This window comes from Capsella rubella, unplaced genomic scaffold (assembly GCF_000375325.1).
Source record: "Capsella rubella cultivar Monte Gargano unplaced genomic scaffold, Caprub1_0 scaffold_8, whole genome shotgun sequence".
In the NCBI taxonomy this organism is placed as follows: Eukaryota; Viridiplantae; Streptophyta; class Magnoliopsida; order Brassicales; family Brassicaceae; genus Capsella; species Capsella rubella.
Window position 1 is genome coordinate 6735205 of NW_006238916.1, and position 14554 is coordinate 6749758.

At 38.1% G+C, this 14554-nt stretch overlaps 5 protein-coding genes and 3 non-coding genes across 9 annotated transcripts; 6 read left to right on the top strand and 2 right to left on the bottom strand.

The window, feature by feature from the left end:
- Positions 1-21: 21 nt before the first annotated feature.
- LOC17875878 (probable RNA methyltransferase At5g51130) lies at positions 22-2689 on the top strand. The gene is made up of 8 exons (XM_006279723.2): positions 22-607; positions 724-838; positions 1049-1096; positions 1281-1539; positions 1815-1902; positions 1980-2045; positions 2131-2199; positions 2454-2689. The coding sequence occupies exons 1-8, from the start codon at positions 293-295 to the stop codon at positions 2541-2543; spliced, it is 1050 nt and encodes a 349-aa protein (XP_006279785.2). The 5' UTR covers positions 22-292; the 3' UTR covers positions 2544-2689.
- A 53-nt stretch (positions 2690-2742) lies between these two features.
- Positions 2743-5473, bottom strand: LOC17877281 (RNA pseudouridine synthase 7). Its single transcript, XM_006280524.2, has 12 exons — positions 5291-5473; positions 5176-5219; positions 5002-5079; positions 4814-4914; positions 4620-4707; positions 4304-4382; positions 4128-4210; positions 3960-4025; positions 3671-3727; positions 3448-3576; positions 3063-3271; positions 2743-2979 (listed from the first exon to the last, which is right to left on the bottom strand). Exons 1-12 carry the CDS (start codon positions 5451-5453, stop codon positions 2880-2882), a joined length of 1197 nt encoding a protein of 398 aa, XP_006280586.1. The 5' UTR covers positions 5454-5473; the 3' UTR covers positions 2743-2879.
- A 1175-nt stretch (positions 5474-6648) lies between these two features.
- LOC17876248 lies at positions 6649-9782 on the top strand. The gene is made up of 8 exons (XM_006280230.2): positions 6649-7102; positions 7579-7718; positions 7873-7972; positions 8041-8139; positions 8308-8652; positions 8759-8851; positions 8957-9163; positions 9257-9782. The coding sequence occupies exons 1-8, from the start codon at positions 6758-6760 to the stop codon at positions 9521-9523; spliced, it is 1596 nt and encodes a 531-aa protein (XP_006280292.1). The 5' UTR covers positions 6649-6757; the 3' UTR covers positions 9524-9782.
- A 558-nt stretch (positions 9783-10340) lies between these two features.
- LOC17875373 (ankyrin repeat-containing protein BDA1) lies at positions 10341-11944 on the top strand. Its single transcript, XM_006279750.2, has 2 exons — positions 10341-10905; positions 10982-11944. The coding sequence occupies exons 1-2, from the start codon at positions 10396-10398 to the stop codon at positions 11777-11779; spliced, it is 1308 nt and encodes a 435-aa protein (XP_006279812.1). The 5' UTR covers positions 10341-10395; the 3' UTR covers positions 11780-11944.
- LOC17875186 (U6 snRNA phosphodiesterase) lies at positions 11945-14502 on the bottom strand. Of its 2 annotated transcripts, none has more exons than XM_006280834.2 (6): positions 13221-14483; positions 13038-13130; positions 12657-12903; positions 12480-12576; positions 12314-12379; positions 11945-12222 (listed from the first exon to the last, which is right to left on the bottom strand). In XM_006280834.2, the coding sequence occupies exons 1-6, from the start codon at positions 13399-13401 to the stop codon at positions 12025-12027; spliced, it is 882 nt and encodes a 293-aa protein (XP_006280896.1). In that variant the 5' UTR covers positions 13402-14483; the 3' UTR covers positions 11945-12024. The 2 variants fall into 2 exon arrangements, with proteins under 2 accessions (XP_006280896.1, XP_023645295.1); XM_023789527.1 differs by having other exon boundaries at positions 12165-12222; positions 12314-12370; positions 12472-12576; positions 13221-14502.
- Positions 13814-13923, top strand: LOC111829096. The gene has a single exon (XR_002832655.1). It is a non-coding gene; the product is annotated as a small nucleolar RNA Z107/R87 (small nucleolar RNA).
- On the top strand, positions 14086-14182 carry LOC111829128. Its single transcript, XR_002832686.1, has one exon. It is a non-coding gene; the product is annotated as a small nucleolar RNA R30/Z108 (small nucleolar RNA).
- LOC111829104 lies at positions 14279-14379 on the top strand. Its single transcript, XR_002832663.1, has one exon. It is a non-coding gene; the product is annotated as a small nucleolar RNA snoR31 (small nucleolar RNA).
- Positions 14503-14554: the final 52 nt, after the last annotated feature.

Here is a 14554-nt window from a genome sequence, read left to right on the forward strand (position 1 = left end):
GCTAAGTACTTCGTATATTTACAGAAATAGGCTTGAAAATATATATAATTTCAAAAAAGGATAACAACTTAATAAAGAGACTCGCTAAACCCTTTTCGAGTTTTCAAAGACGGTTCTTCTTCTTCTTCCTCGCTCTGCGCCGCTTAACTTAAATCTCTACGGAAAAACCTTTCTAGCGCTAGCTTCTTCGAGTCTCTCTGTTTAGACTAATCGCTTTTTTTCGATTATAATCATTGACTTGATCGCCGGTAACATAGAAACCCTAGCTCCGCGTGATTGTTCTGTCGCACATATGAAACCATCGGAGTGTGAGAGTGAGAGAATGGGTCGGGACAACGATCAGAAGAAGGATAAAAAGAAGAGAAAGAGAAGCCGTGAGAATGACAAAAATATTGAGAAAGTTGTAGCTAATGAAGAGAAGAAAGTCCCTACCCAGCAGAAGCCGAAGCAAGAGAATGAGAAGAGTATTGAGAAAGTTGTAGCTAATGAAGAGAAGGTCCCAATCGAGCAGAAGCAGAAGCAACAAGGGAACTGTAATCAAAGCAAGAAGAAGAAGAACCAAGAAGTTTATCCTTTTGGAAACTACAGAAACTACTATGGCTACCGAGTAAGTCTCTCTCCACTTGTTAATTTTGATGGTCTTCGTACTCTGCTCATCATTTTGATGTTAATATTGGTTCGTATCTGATTTTGGATTTCTTATGATAAAACGTAATGTGTTAGATTAGCAATGACACAGATGAGGACCCTCGGCTTAAAGTATTGAAGAAAGAGTGGTTTCAGGGAAAGGACTGTCTTGACATTGGCTGCAACAGCGGCATTATGACTATCCATATTGGTATGTTCTACTCTTAAACTGTTTCACATCTTTCAATTCCTAGTTCAAATTTGAAAATGTGGCCTTTTGTGAGGTGTAGTTACATGTCCTTATTAGAATGCTTTAGTAAGAGTGTGAATGGGTTTTCATTGTGTCTGAAATCTCTCTGTTAGCATAGACCATTAATATTATCGTTTACTGATATCTGTTTTTTTTTTCCCACTTCTTCAGCTAAAAAGTTTGGTTGCCGGAGCATTCTTGGAGTTGATATTGATTCAAGTAAGAACTATTGGCTGTTATGTTATCTTCCAAGTTCTGCTTTATGTAGGAACTGAATTTTTTGTCTGATTTAATCAAGTATATTAAGTTTAACTCAAGTGACAACACAGGACAATGGATATCATTTTCCTGATACGTATATATTTGAAACTTGTGCATTGAACAAAAGTTTCTTTGATTGAAGGTCGCATTGAGGATGCTCACTGGCATCTTAGGAAGTTTGTCAGAATGCAGAATTCTGCTAAGTCAAGTGAAAAGAATTCTAGTTCAGAGGGCAAAGATGGAGCACATGGTTCAGTGGAGCAATCTACTTCTCTCTCCAATGGCGAGACAAAGGCAGACAACCCAGAAACTAAGGACCTGTCTCAGATTGTGTCGTTTCAGAAGGAGAATTTTGTTCTAACCCGAAATCTTGACGAGAATCGTTATGATACAATTCTATGGTAAATTACTATATTCCTTTCTTAATTTGCTCCTTTACTCACTTGTGTGTTTGGCCTCTGCCTTGTGGAAGGGCTAGAAACAAAAGAACAGTCACTATTTGGTAATATTTATACCTCAAAGTGCTTATTAAATTCCAACTGTAGTTGAGAAAAGACTCACAGGATTTTTAGTTAAACAATCTTATGTTACTAAGCCTGTCTGTCTTGGTTTTCTAATGCTGGAATCGAAAATAACGGCTTTATTGATGATTTTTTTTTTTTAATCTTTTATGCAGTTTAAGTGTGACCAAATGGGTTCATTTGAATTGGGGTGATGATGGGTTGATCACCTTATTTTCGAAAATTTGGCGTCTTCTTCAACCGGTAAGTATATTGTACTTAAACTGGTGTTTATTATTTGCTTTTCATATGCGCAACTGACAGTTGACTTTGTTTTTCAGGGTGGTATCTTTGTAATGGAACCTCAGCCTTGGAAATCTTATGAAAACAATCGTCGTGTCTCAGAGGTGTGTATATATGCAAATGTCATTCAAATTGAACAAGTTAGCTAGATATATAGTTTGAGTCTTTCTTTGGCTTGTGTGTTTGCAGACAACTGCAATGAATTACCGAAAGATTGTGTTACGACCAGACAGTTTCCAAGAAATTCTTCTTGATAAGGTACTCTGTCCACTCAATTTTATTCCTTAGTTCGGCCATACACCTACTTGAGCTGTAAATTGATTCAAGCATAGTATAAGTGTGGTTCAAAGTTATACTAAAGTTTTGGACAAATTGTAGATCAGAATTGTTATGCAGCACGACCAGTTTGTGTAAAGATGTAGTTTTGGCTTTTTTTATTGTAACCTGATGTTGTTGGCAAGTTTTGGGGTGGGATCCTAATGTTCCATACTTGTGTTTTGGTTTTGGCACAGATTGGTTTCAGAACAGTGGAAGATCTTACATCAAGCTTGTCCGGTGCAAGCAAAGGGTTTGATAGACAGATTCTCGCGTTCCAGAAATGAACATAACAACCAGATGTCTCGTTGAGTTTTTGAAAAGCCTTGTGAAAATCAAACTAATTTGGAATGGCATGGTTAGAATTCGTTTCATATATAATATGTAAACTCTTTTGCTACAGCTTAGGCTCTCTAATCCAATTTTTGTGGTCCTCTTTCGATGTACACGGTTTTAATGATAATGACACAACTATGAATCGATAAATGAGAAAATCTTTGATTCCAATGAATTAAAATTGATACTCTTCCATGTAAGCACTAATCAGCATATTTGTCGAACCGGTGTACAATACAGTTGCCACAAGTGTTTGTAGCAAGAATTACAGTATCAAATAAATGTAGCTAAAGGGATGCCCAAGATGGATAAGGACACTCGTATTCCCATCCAGTTCCAGAGTATTGAACGCAATGTAGCCAGAGAGCCTCGTCATGCTCCTCATATCTGCATAAGTTAGAAATATGAGACACCATTTGGATGAAAACAATAATACAGTGGTGGTTTTTGCAATTCTTTTTTTTTTTTACCCTTGTGGGATCAACTTTGGGCAGTTTGTGCACATTGGATCGATGCTGAAATCTTCAGTGGAATACACGTAGTCATCTGGGGAAACAATCTTTCTCTCACCCGCATCGATTCTTTTTGCGATATAGGTCTCAAGATTATCTATTTGTTGATTGAGATAAAGTGGGTCATTCGCTATGGGATGCCCTGTATATTGAAGATGCACTCGAATCTACAAACGTCACAAACCAAAATGAGAAACCCAAAAAGGCGAAAACTTCTCTAATCTAATATTCTCATGGCTAATAAGATCTAGAGAGACCGAAGCTTTATAAGTTTTGACCACAGTTTATGTATATTGGGCTGATAAAATACGCATGATCTACTGATGTATAATCACTTGCTTACTTGATGAGTTCGTCCTGTAACAGGTTCACACGAGACGAGGCTATGAGTCCCATTAGTAGCGATTCTAGTGAACTTGGTACATGCAGGCTTCCCCTTCACCTTCTTATCATCACCACTTGAAATGGCGTCCTGCATAAATCATATACACATTCTGATATTTTTACTTATAAGTGGCTAATGGAAGATTGTATGCTTTGAATTTATAGGCATATTGTGGCTTTACCTCTGCAGTGCTTCTTCCTTCACTGCCATTATAATTTATGTTAGCGTCGACTACCATCTGACACATCGAAGTCATGCAGCTACTTCAATTTAATTTCCAAACCAAAAGTCCAAAGTAATATTATAACTCGCTCAAGATAAGCTGGTAGATTTTGAATTTGGAAATTATGACTGGCCTCAAATCAATTCTAATGTTGATTAATATCATAATGAGCATCACTCATGTCCAGTTTATGAAGTTGGTAATTATAAAATGTCCAATCCTCAATAACGTTAGAAAGATTCCAAACCTCATCTTCTGGGAACACGCCAATAACCTTTGCAATATAACGTTTCTTCACCAGTCCACCCTCAATCTGAAACAATCAAGATAAGTACTAAGTGCGACATTCCAGAGCCAATAGCATCTTAGGAATTACAGTACAGGACAGCAAAATGAAAGTAACTTCTACCAGTACCTGTTGCCTAAAAAAATCAGCTTTTGCAGCAGTTCTTGCTATGATGAGCAATCCAGAAACCAAACGGTCTAATCGGTGAATAGCTGTGAGATGATGCAAGGCTAACTCATATAGTATTATATTAAAAGAGTAAATTAAAACTGTGCATCCTTGTCAAAATATATTTGGCTGGATACGAAAGAGAGTGCCTAGATCATGCTCAGCATCAAGGATTCCAACAACCGTGTTCTTACGGTATTGACCACATGGATGCACCTACACAAGACGGAAAAGATCGGCATCCTTACCAGAATATAAATCGCACACCATAAAAGCAGTAAAAGCATTATACAACAATGTGAATTTCGTATTTCACAACGCTTCAAATAGTACTAACTAGAAGAAAACTAGATAAATTTGGCGTAGAGTCTAATTCAATCATTCTGAATAAAACACGTTTCATATTCTCAAGAGACAAACATGAACTGAAAAATTATCTAATGAAACACTCACAGGAACAGAAGCTGGTTTGCAGACAGTAACAACGTCAGGCTCTTGATGAAGGATCACAACATCATCAATCATCACCGGTGGTTCATGCCTGAAACCTTTCACACATTTAGAATTTGAATCACATTCAATGCAACAAACAAAAAAGAAAAAAAAACTGAATTCAATTAGCATAAGTTAGTTAAAAGAAGAACAACCTGTGGAGAAAGTGAGTAATCTTTTGGGATGATTTCACAATGTATGAAACTGGTACAATCTCTCCATCAACTTTGATTCTACCACTTTTGACTGCACCAACCTAAAATATTCATCAACATATCATAAAATCCCTAAAGCATTCAAAACTAATTCCTTGAGATTAGAGGAGAAAGAGCAAATTACTTACATAATATTCACGAGGCCGGCCTTTAAACTCGTCGGCGAACAAATCCACAATCGTTTTCCCTGTCCATCGTTTGTTCACCTATATCATCAATTTCAATCTCCCTGTGACTACTCTCTGGTGGTATGAGCAAAAAAAACTAGGGCGGGCTAAAAGAAGAAAGATGAAAACACTTACATGAGAAATGAACTCGAAGTAGTACGGTCTCACATGGCGTCTCCCTACATAAACAAAATCAAACGATTGATTGATTAAAGGGATAACGAAGAATGGAGAAGGATTCGTTTTTTACCTCCATGGAAGATGTAGTCCTGTTTATGTGATAGTTTCGAAGATGACTGCAAAATTAGGTGGTCGGTGCTCATGGTGTTTGAGCTAGTGGCGACGACTGTAGTAGAGACGGGTTTCTTCTCTACGCCGTCGTCGTTGTCGTCTTCTTGCTGCTTTCGTTTCATTGGATTTTAGATTAATCTTAGCGGTGGTGGTCGTTGTCAATCTTAACTCGGTACTGTTTTGGGTATAACCAAGTTTTAAGCTTACCCCCAAACCGGAAATTTAGTTAACTGTTTATATCGGAACCAAAAATTAGCATTCGTCTGGACTTTTGAATTTTGGTTGGTTTAGTTTTTTTGAGTAATTTTGATTATTACAGTATTTGTGCAATATTAGTTTCAATAATTTTGATGGTTCTCCCAACAAATTTTGTATGCTTTAATCAAAAATCAAATATGTCTGATTTAGGGGGAGTTTGAAAAATCAAGAGGAGAAAATTTGGTTTTAGGTTTAGGAATGATCAAAGAGCAATCAGAGGTTCAATCTAATGAATTAGAAATGTGGTTTTAAAATGAGAAAAGTATTTTTCTATTAAGTAACAAAATCAAAATGTTTTGTCATTTTCCTTCTTTCTAAAATGACTGTTACCAAAAAAATTATCAATATATAGAGCAATCTAATTAACTGCTGTACAACAATATTCCAAATGAATGTTTTAGTTTTGGGTTAGGACAAAACAATTAATTATGTTAACTGAACATGTATCTGTTTTTATTAGGATATGTATATTAGTACTTTAGAAATTTTTAATATCATATGATCATATATTCGTTAAAATTTTGATTATCTGCAAATATCCGAAAACACAAAAAATAATTAAAAAATATAATTAGTTCAAAATAGTGGATATTTAATTATGAAAAAAAAACTGACATCTAAAGACTTTTGTGGAACCGGAGAAAACCATGTTAAATCTCGAACCTCTATGACCAATGCTATTCGAACCCAGGTGGCGAGATTTACCTCCTTTTACCATTGAATCAATCTTTTATATTATTTGAATTTGTCTGAATTTTTTTTTGTCATCCCCTTATATTATTTGTATATGTATCTACATATTCATATCCACAGACCATATCAATATATTTAAGTGGAGTATCCAATCTTTTGGAACAAAAACAGAATGCCTAGCAGAAACGTATATATCTGCTGAAAATGGATATTAATCCCTGCAAGATACTGGCTGCTTTTTTTATTACACTTTCGGTTTTATGGTAAAAAAAAATATTTTTTTGTATTTTTCCCAAATAAAGAAATATTGACCCAAAAAAAATCAAAAATTAATGACGTGTCATAGCATCATATCCCAATCGCTTCTTCTTCTTCACTGCTCCCAACATTTTTTTTTATCTATGATTGCATCATTTCCATAGCTACAAGAGCTTGAAAGCTTTCCGAATTCAATTCCTCAATCCCCCCCCACACGATGCCTTCTTCGTTCTCCAAGCCGGTTTTGGATCCTTCTTCGTCGCCTCCACCGATTTCTCCTTTATCTCAAGACAGCTCGGAGGCTGATGTGCGCCGGCTTCGCGAGGCGGAGGAGAGGCTACGCGATGCCATGGCCGAGCTTCAGGCTAGACAGCGCTCAGCGGCGCGTGGATCTCATGCGGAGCTTTGTGATCACGCTGACGTTTCTTGTGTAGCCAATGCCATCGGCAATTTATGTCAGAGCTTTCTTCTCTCTTATGGTGTTCGAGTTGGGATCGGAATCCTTCTTCGCGCTTTCAAGCTCGCTAGGGGACAGTCTTATTCGTCGCTTCTTGATCTCAAGGTGAGGATATTCAGATATATGTGGGATTGTTTTTGTGGCAATTTCGATGGTTTTTGTTTGCTAAGTTATGGAGACTTAAGAGTCCTACGAGTCTGCTTCATCGATTGATACGACTCTTTTGAAATTAGGGCCAATGGTGGTCTTTGACTTCGACTTAGAAATATGAGACGGTTCCAAAATGGTTCAGATGTTGTTATGAAGAGGCTAAGGTGTTCGAATCTTGATATAAGTTCTATCATCTCTTCTCGTTTTCAAGCATTGCCATGTTGTGTTCTTATTTTCCAAATACACGGTTAAATTTTCCAGATGGGATACACATGTTTGTTCCTCTCTGCTAGATGCACCTGTGAGGTGTTTGACTTTTGTCTAGGATGTGTGGAACAAAGTTGTTTGCTTAGGTCCCCCTGCAAGTTCTCTTAATAATTCCCTGAGTCCTTGGAATATGTGATTAACTCACACATGCGCTATGGTTGCAGCAACTTGTCTCGGAGAAAGATTTGATAGTGAGGGAAGAGGCATGTCGTATTGGTCTACTTTTTGGTGGCTTTACCGGCTCGTATCACGCCCTTAGATGCTGTTTGAGGAAGTGGAGAAAGAAAGAGACGCCATTGAATTCGTAAGTCTATTTTTTGTTTTATGTTGGCTACTGTATTTTTGTGCTCGTATTGTTGTATCTCTTTTTTTATATGCTTCATTGCTTCTCCTGTTTCCTTGTGCATAGTGCTTGAAAAGTATATACCTTATTATGACTTTGATTAAGGGTGGAGCAGAGTCTTAGCAGGTTCAATTGCGGGTTTGTCTGTCCTGGCTTTAGATGATTCCAACCAGCGGCGCACACTTGCTCTATACCTCTTGGCTAGATTAGGCCAGGTATATCTATGGTCATAGTGTTGTTTGTCGTACGATTTTGAGAGTCTGATGATTCTTTTTATTAATAGGCGACTTATAATTCCGCAAAGTCAAAGAACAAATTCCATCTTTGGGGAAGCCATTGGAGACATGGAGATTCATTACTTTTTTCTCTTGCATGTTCTCAGGTTATTGAAATTCGTCTCTTTTTCTGCCTGTTTTAGTGTTCTGAATACTAGTATGGAAGTGGTACAGATGTTGAAGAAAAGTTTTGTGTACCATGCATATTCTCTCTAATCTGATTTAGTAGTGATCATTATCTGCAAACTGATTTTGTTGCAATGAGGTGGGTGCAGGTTATGTATGCCTTTATAATGCGTCCTGAAACCCTGCCAAAATCATATAGAGAATTTATTCAGAAGACTGGTCCAGTTGCAAGGCCTGTCTATCAGGCTGTAAGAGAATGCTGCAGAGGTGGTCCAATCGATGTAGCCTCCTTGTCAGACTATATATCTAGTAAAAACTCAGCTATTGACGTGAATGTGGAAGAGTTTGCTTCCATCATTCCTTGTTCAGCTATTCATCCAAACACTAACTGTCTGGCCCAAAATGCTAATGCAATGTCAGCTACATTCAAGAAAACATTTCCATTATACTTCTCCCTGACATTTGTCCCATATGTTGTTCTACACCTGCAAAAGGTAAAGCTTTTGCCTAAAACTCTGCCGTTTAAGTCATTCAGAATCTTATGGTTTATTTTTTCGTCAGACATTATCTAAATTTTCTTATGCCATCCTACACTTTCAGTTCATGGCGTCTCCTTACCGGACATCTTGGCATGCAATCAGAGATTCTGTTAGATCGACTTCCTTCTTGTCTGCTTTTGTTGGCATTTTTCAGGTATCTGATTTTGACATTTGATTGTGTCCCATCCTTTTGCACATATAGTCTTCTAAAACCATTCCAAATACATACTCCTAATTATCTGTTAACCAATTGCTCCAGGCTTTCATATGTGCCCATAGAAAAGTTGCAACCAAGGACCACAAGCTCGTTTATTGGTTTGCGGGTGGTGTAGCCGCCCTTTCAGTTATGCTGGAGAAAAAACCTAGACGCTCTGAGCTTGCCCTATACGTTCTTCCACGAGCAGGAGATTCTCTGTGGGAGATACTTATTAACCGTCACCTTCTTCCCGATATTAAAAACGCGGAGGTACAATACAAACCACCGTTGTTATTTCCAACTTTCTTCCCCATTTAAGTTTTAGCAATGGAAGTGATGTTTTATTCCAATTAATGAAACCAGGTGGCTTTATTCTGTGGATGTATGGGAGGAATCATGTACTACCTAGAATATGAACCAGATACAATGGCTCCATTTCTGAGGGGACTCATCCGTCGGTTTCTTGCTAGTCAAATAAGCAATCCTAGCAGCAAATACCCTCGGAATTCATCCTATACATATCTCCAGACTCTAGATGCATTGAAGAAACCAAAAACGCAGGAGAGCCGAGAAGGCGAAACTCCAAAAGCTGAAGAAAAGTATAACCTTGAGGCAATTCCTGGTCTTTAGAAGCAGAAGCTATCTGATACTGTATTAGCATCTGACGTTGAAATTGAACAATCCAAATACGGCCCTTTTATGGATCATATGATTTTGATTGTGGTTCAGGAAGTTAATGTGAAACTTTCCACGAGAGAAGGGTTCCTCCACAGAGAAAACTTAAGAGATTAAAGTGATTTATAGGAAACAGGAGTGTCTATTATTTTCTTTTGCTTAATAACAACAACTGTCTCTTCTTTAGTTCAATGAGAAATTGCAGTATGGAGAAGATGCATGGCAAACTAGTCAGGCTTAAAGGCAGAAACGGAGTTGTCTTGATTTGTTCACGCTAGGGATAATATACTCCTTTTGCTACACGCCTACACCATTGACTTTGCTCGTAACAAAACAGTATACCAAATACCACACAAGTTTTCACTTGATTTATTGCTTTTTCGTCTATGATTTCTATTCTTTTGTTGTATCCTTGTTCTAACAAACTGACTTCAACAAAAACACAGTTTCGTAAGTTTCCATCATGTGAAACTGATGAGAGATAAGTCAATTCGGCTAAGATCTGACTTGGTCTTTTGACTATCTGAAACTTATTTTATTACTCAAAACTGTTGTGAATTTGGTCTCTACTACTCGTACGGTTGGTGTGGTCTGCGGGTCAGAATATCTGGTTTTAAACAAATACAACTCACAAAGATATAATATACAAGAACTGACACTTGTAATGTATGCATTTGTTCCATTTAAGGAATTCTTACATATGTTACGAAGTCAAATGTCAAATGTAGTTTTGTAATAGAATAACTTCAAGCGATTGTAGTGATGGGTACACACCTTCATTGTATATTCAAACCTATCTCCTCTCTCTCTTCTGCATCATCACCAAAATGGATGCCTTTGAGACTCATTTACCAAAGGAGATTGTGTCGGATCCTCTCCATAACTCCTTTAACCCTAGGCGTGAAGAGTATGTCATCGGCGGGAAGATTCTCCGGCAGCGGTCAGGTTTTGTCTTTGACTTGGACAAAGAAGGTTTTAGCCCTCTTCATGCGGCAGCAGCAGCTGGTCAAGTAGAGACCGTGAAGGCAATTTTGGGCATTGATAAGAAGTTTTGCCGGTTAAAAGGTAAAGATGGAAAGACTCCACTTCATCTAGCAACGATGAGAGGGAAAATCGATGTGATCAGAGAGTTAGTGTCGAACTGTGTTGATTGCGTAGAAGACGAGACGGTCCAAGGTCAAACTGCTTTGCACCTTGCTGTTTTGCACCAAGAGACTGGAGCAGTCATGGCCATTGTTGATTTGATCACAGAGAAGAATCGAATTGACTTATTGTACAAGAAAGATGAACAAGGTAACACTGCTCTTCATCTTGCGACCTGGAAAAAAAATCGCCAAGTAAGATAAATTATATCGCGGTTAAATATTTTACTTTGAGTAGAATCACAATCTGATCTTTTAAAAAATCTGATAGGTGATGGAAGTGTTGGTTCAGGCAATACCAGAAGAGTCAAGGTCATTTGAGGTGAATGCTATGAACAAGATGGGTCTCTCTGCACTGGATTTGCTAGTTATGTTTCCGAGCGAAGCTGGCGATAGAGAAATCTATGAGAAACTCATCGAAGCTGGAGCTCAAAGAGGGCGAGACGTTGGTACCACCAATGTGGAGAGAACCACTTCTACCTCCACATGCCAAGAGACAACAATGGAGTGCGGAAGTCACAAAGAGCTTGTTAAGTACTTCACTTTCAAAAAGCACAGAGACTCACCATCAGAAGCACGTAGCGCATTGCTGGTGGTGGCTTCACTAGTCGCCACAGCCACGTTTCAGGCCAGCTTGACTCCACCAGGTGGAACTTGGCAAGATAGCTCAATACCTGCTGTATCCCAGAACAAAACGAGCGCAAATGCTACAATTCAACAAGCTCATATAGCAGGGCAATCTATCATGGGGACCTTCAATGGAATCGCTTTCACTATGTTTGTGTTCTTTAACACAATTGGGTTTTCAGTTTCACTTTCTATGCTCAACATTCTCACCCTCGGGTTCCCATTGCGGTTCCAGCTTCAGATCTGTATGATGGCAATGTATTTCTCGCACAACACAGCCATGACCAGCATTGCACCTGATCAGGTCAAGCTTTACTGCATTCTCATCACATCCATCCTCGCTGCTGCCACCCCGAGTCTGATGAGGTTGCTCGAGAAGCCTATTAACATGCTCGGACAATTCTTGGAATCCAGGTTACAAAAAGTTTGTTCCATGATATGACTTTCATGGAAACGTTTTGTAATATAATAGCCACTTTAATATCTACATTGTCCTAATTACAAGACCTATTGTTGCGCTATCGAGAAATCACCATTGTTGTTATGATCTAAAGACCCTTTCTTGTAAGAGTTATGCAGACATATAATGTGGAATACCCTAGAAACATATCAATTTGTGCTTCTATTTCGTTACACTAACAAATGCATAACTGATATAGGTGTTCAAACACAGAAATTGGGATTTTCTTATTCATCTGGGAGTTTACATATTTTATGTGTTTTGTTTCCAATCTTACACTCAATCCCAGAAAACTTAGTGGCGAATATACGATTCTGCACACAACCACCAGCTCTTAGCTTTCTCAGTTCCCCGTCAACAGCTCCCTTTAGGGAATTCCTAATGTCACCCAACGCCCAGACCAAGGATATATGCGGCCGCGGATCCTATAGGAAAAAATTGAGGCAAACACAATGGGTAAAGTGTTGGTACAATAGTTCCATACAATCAAGCTTTTATATAGAATAACAAGTGGACCTTGTAGAACTCTGGCAGATTGTGAAGCTTGTAAACTTCATTAACAGCATCGATTTGCTTGCTTATCTGAATCAAAGATATGAACGTCAGTGCAAATACCAAACACGAGGTACCGAGAATGCATAAAGCTCACATTCAAGGTAACTTTTTTGTTGTACAGCATTACCTCAGATAGTCCTGAAGTCGTGATTTCCAAAGAAAGGAAAGAGCGAGTACAGTCATCATTCACAAAAACCTCCCACTTATTGAAATCAATCAAGTATCTGTCCAAAACCAAAACAGAAAACAATTCACAAATCCCATCGTAATCGGTTCATATGGTATAAAAGAAATGATCTTTTACCTCTTATGAAACTGAAGCTTTTGTTTAAGCATAGAAACCACTGAGCTAATTTGATGAACACGCAGGGGAACACTCCTTCCCAAGCTTATATGGAACTCTCTCCCCAATGCACGCTCAAACTTGTGGTCATCCTTGCATAGAATGCTGAGTGGCACATCAGCCTCAACCAAATGAAGTTGAGGAACAACTGATGCAACCCTCTTTAAAAAGCAGACAATCTCCTTCTTTGGCAATGGAGGTATAATAACTAGAATCCAAAAACAAGTGATACACATCATACACTTAATCAATACATCCTAGAGAACATACTTATCCTAGTTAGCAAGACCATTGATAGATTGAATAACGCAGAAGCTCAGATTCTGGAAAAGAGATATTTACCAGGGATGTAAACGTGCAAAGCGTAATTGCCATCGACGTGAGGGAAGTTTCTTACTCGAACCCCAGACTCTGTTGTGAAGTAATCCACCGAACCTTCAGATTCAAAGAAAAGACGAAAGAAAAAAGTGATGAGAGAGCTATCCGTATGAATCAGATTGAGAGTAACAAGTTAGTGAGCATCACCTGTGGATACAATGGATTCGAGAAGCGAAAGCGGCGGAGGAGGTAAGGAAATCAACTCATTCTCTTGCTTCTCAGCGGTTGATTTCTCGCCGGAATTCGCAGAAACGGAACACGCCGGAGAAAGATCATCTGTGTCGGAGTCCGATGAAGCGTCTCCGTAAGAAGCTCTCAATGCGTCCATTTTCCCGTAAATTAAAGAGAAAAATTAACAAACAGAGGAGAAGAAACTTTAAACCAGATTTCAATTCCAAGCCTGAACCAGATTAGACCAAATTCAAACGAACCGAATTTAAACCAAAACATCCGTGGGTATGATGGATAATCAAAGCAGCACATATTATGAAACCTCTTAACGGGCCGAAAATGGGCTTTTGCCGAATTTTTACCGAAGACCTACGGAAAACCCTAATGACGTCCCTTATAAATTGAAAGCAATCGCCGGGATCGTATTCATCATCAGTTCAGTTGCATCTAGGATTCTCTCTTCTCATGTTCTAATCGTTTTCTTTAGGATGTTTAGTAGTTTTAGGGTTTATGAGCTTTTTAAAGATTTTTTGTTGATCGTTGATAGATAATATATATAGAGAGATAGAGTTGGCAGTGACGACTCGGAAATTTCAAGCTCAACAGACCGGAATGAGGCGTTTCATCCATTATTGGTTGATTCGTTTCTGTGTCGATACTCCCGCTGAACTGAGCCTTCCTCTCTCTTTCCCTTTTATTTTGTTTTTATTCGGTTTCGCAAATCTATAATTTTTAATTGGTATTGAGTTTTCACAAATCAATTGGGTTTTTTTCGAGAATTGTTTTTGGTTTTCAATGGTTTTCGAAATGTATTGATGTTGTGATTGATTGGGGGTGTAAAGGAGATTACGATGAGGATATACAGCTCCCTCTTCTGATATAGCTGAAGAGAATTGCTGGCAGAATCGAACCTAAAATCACTAGCCACTACTGAGTGATCTCCCTTGTACACTTTATTTTGTTTTGTAGAAGCCTGTATGTTTGTGTTTTCATTTGAATTAGGTTTAGTTAGGGAAGAAACGTAATTAGAGTTGGTGATAATGATGAAGCAAAATTAATCTAATCCAACACTTGATCTGAGAGTTGCTTTGTGCATCTACAAGTGAATGTCAACCGAATTAGCTTCTGAATCTAATACATTCATACAGAACAAATTTATATAATATTGCAATTGTTGAACTTGTGCGATACAATTCTTTAATGCAAATATTGATAATGAATTGACTGAATCATGTTAAGATTAATTATTGATTGCCTGATCTTATCGTAAAAACATGAGAATTTTATTCTCTTAACCTGAATTTTATAGA

Excerpts from the sequence above, each read along its gene's own strand:
- LOC17875186 (XM_006280834.2), bottom strand. The coding sequence starts at position 13,401 with ATGGACGCATTGAGAGCTTCTTACGGAGACGCTTCATCGGACTCCGAC. Across the intron at positions 12,904-13,037 it reads TTTGCACGTTTACATCCCTG|TTATTATACCTCCATTGCCA; the intron begins GTAAATATCTCT and ends TTTGGATTCTAG. Across the intron at positions 12,223-12,313 it reads ATCTGCCAGAGTTCTACAAG|GATCCGCGGCCGCATATATC; the intron begins GTCCACTTGTTA and ends TTTTTCCTATAG.
- LOC17876248 (XM_006280230.2), top strand. The coding sequence starts at position 6,758 with ATGCCTTCTTCGTTCTCCAAGCCGGTTTTGGATCCTTCTTCGTCGCCT. Across the intron at positions 8,852-8,956 it reads CTTTTGTTGGCATTTTTCAG|GCTTTCATATGTGCCCATAG; the intron begins GTATCTGATTTT and ends CAATTGCTCCAG. Across the intron at positions 9,164-9,256 it reads CCGATATTAAAAACGCGGAG|GTGGCTTTATTCTGTGGATG; the intron begins GTACAATACAAA and ends TAATGAAACCAG.
- LOC17877281 (XM_006280524.2), bottom strand. The coding sequence starts at position 5,453 with ATGAAACGAAAGCAGCAAGAAGACGACAACGACGACGGCGTAGAGAAG. Across the intron at positions 5,220-5,290 it reads GGACTACATCTTCCATGGAG|GGAGACGCCATGTGAGACCG; the intron begins GTAAAAAACGAA and ends TTGTTTATGTAG. Across the intron at positions 4,708-4,813 it reads ATTACTCACTTTCTCCACAG|GCATGAACCACCGGTGATGA; the intron begins GTTGTTCTTCTT and ends GAAAGGTTTCAG.
- LOC17875373 (XM_006279750.2), top strand. The coding sequence starts at position 10,396 with ATGGATGCCTTTGAGACTCATTTACCAAAGGAGATTGTGTCGGATCCT. Across the intron at positions 10,906-10,981 it reads CCTGGAAAAAAAATCGCCAA|GTGATGGAAGTGTTGGTTCA; the intron begins GTAAGATAAATT and ends AAAATCTGATAG.
- LOC17875878 (XM_006279723.2), top strand. The coding sequence starts at position 293 with ATGAAACCATCGGAGTGTGAGAGTGAGAGAATGGGTCGGGACAACGAT. Across the intron at positions 1,903-1,979 it reads TTTGGCGTCTTCTTCAACCG|GGTGGTATCTTTGTAATGGA; the intron begins GTAAGTATATTG and ends TTTGTTTTTCAG. Across the intron at positions 2,046-2,130 it reads ACAATCGTCGTGTCTCAGAG|ACAACTGCAATGAATTACCG; the intron begins GTGTGTATATAT and ends GTGTGTTTGCAG.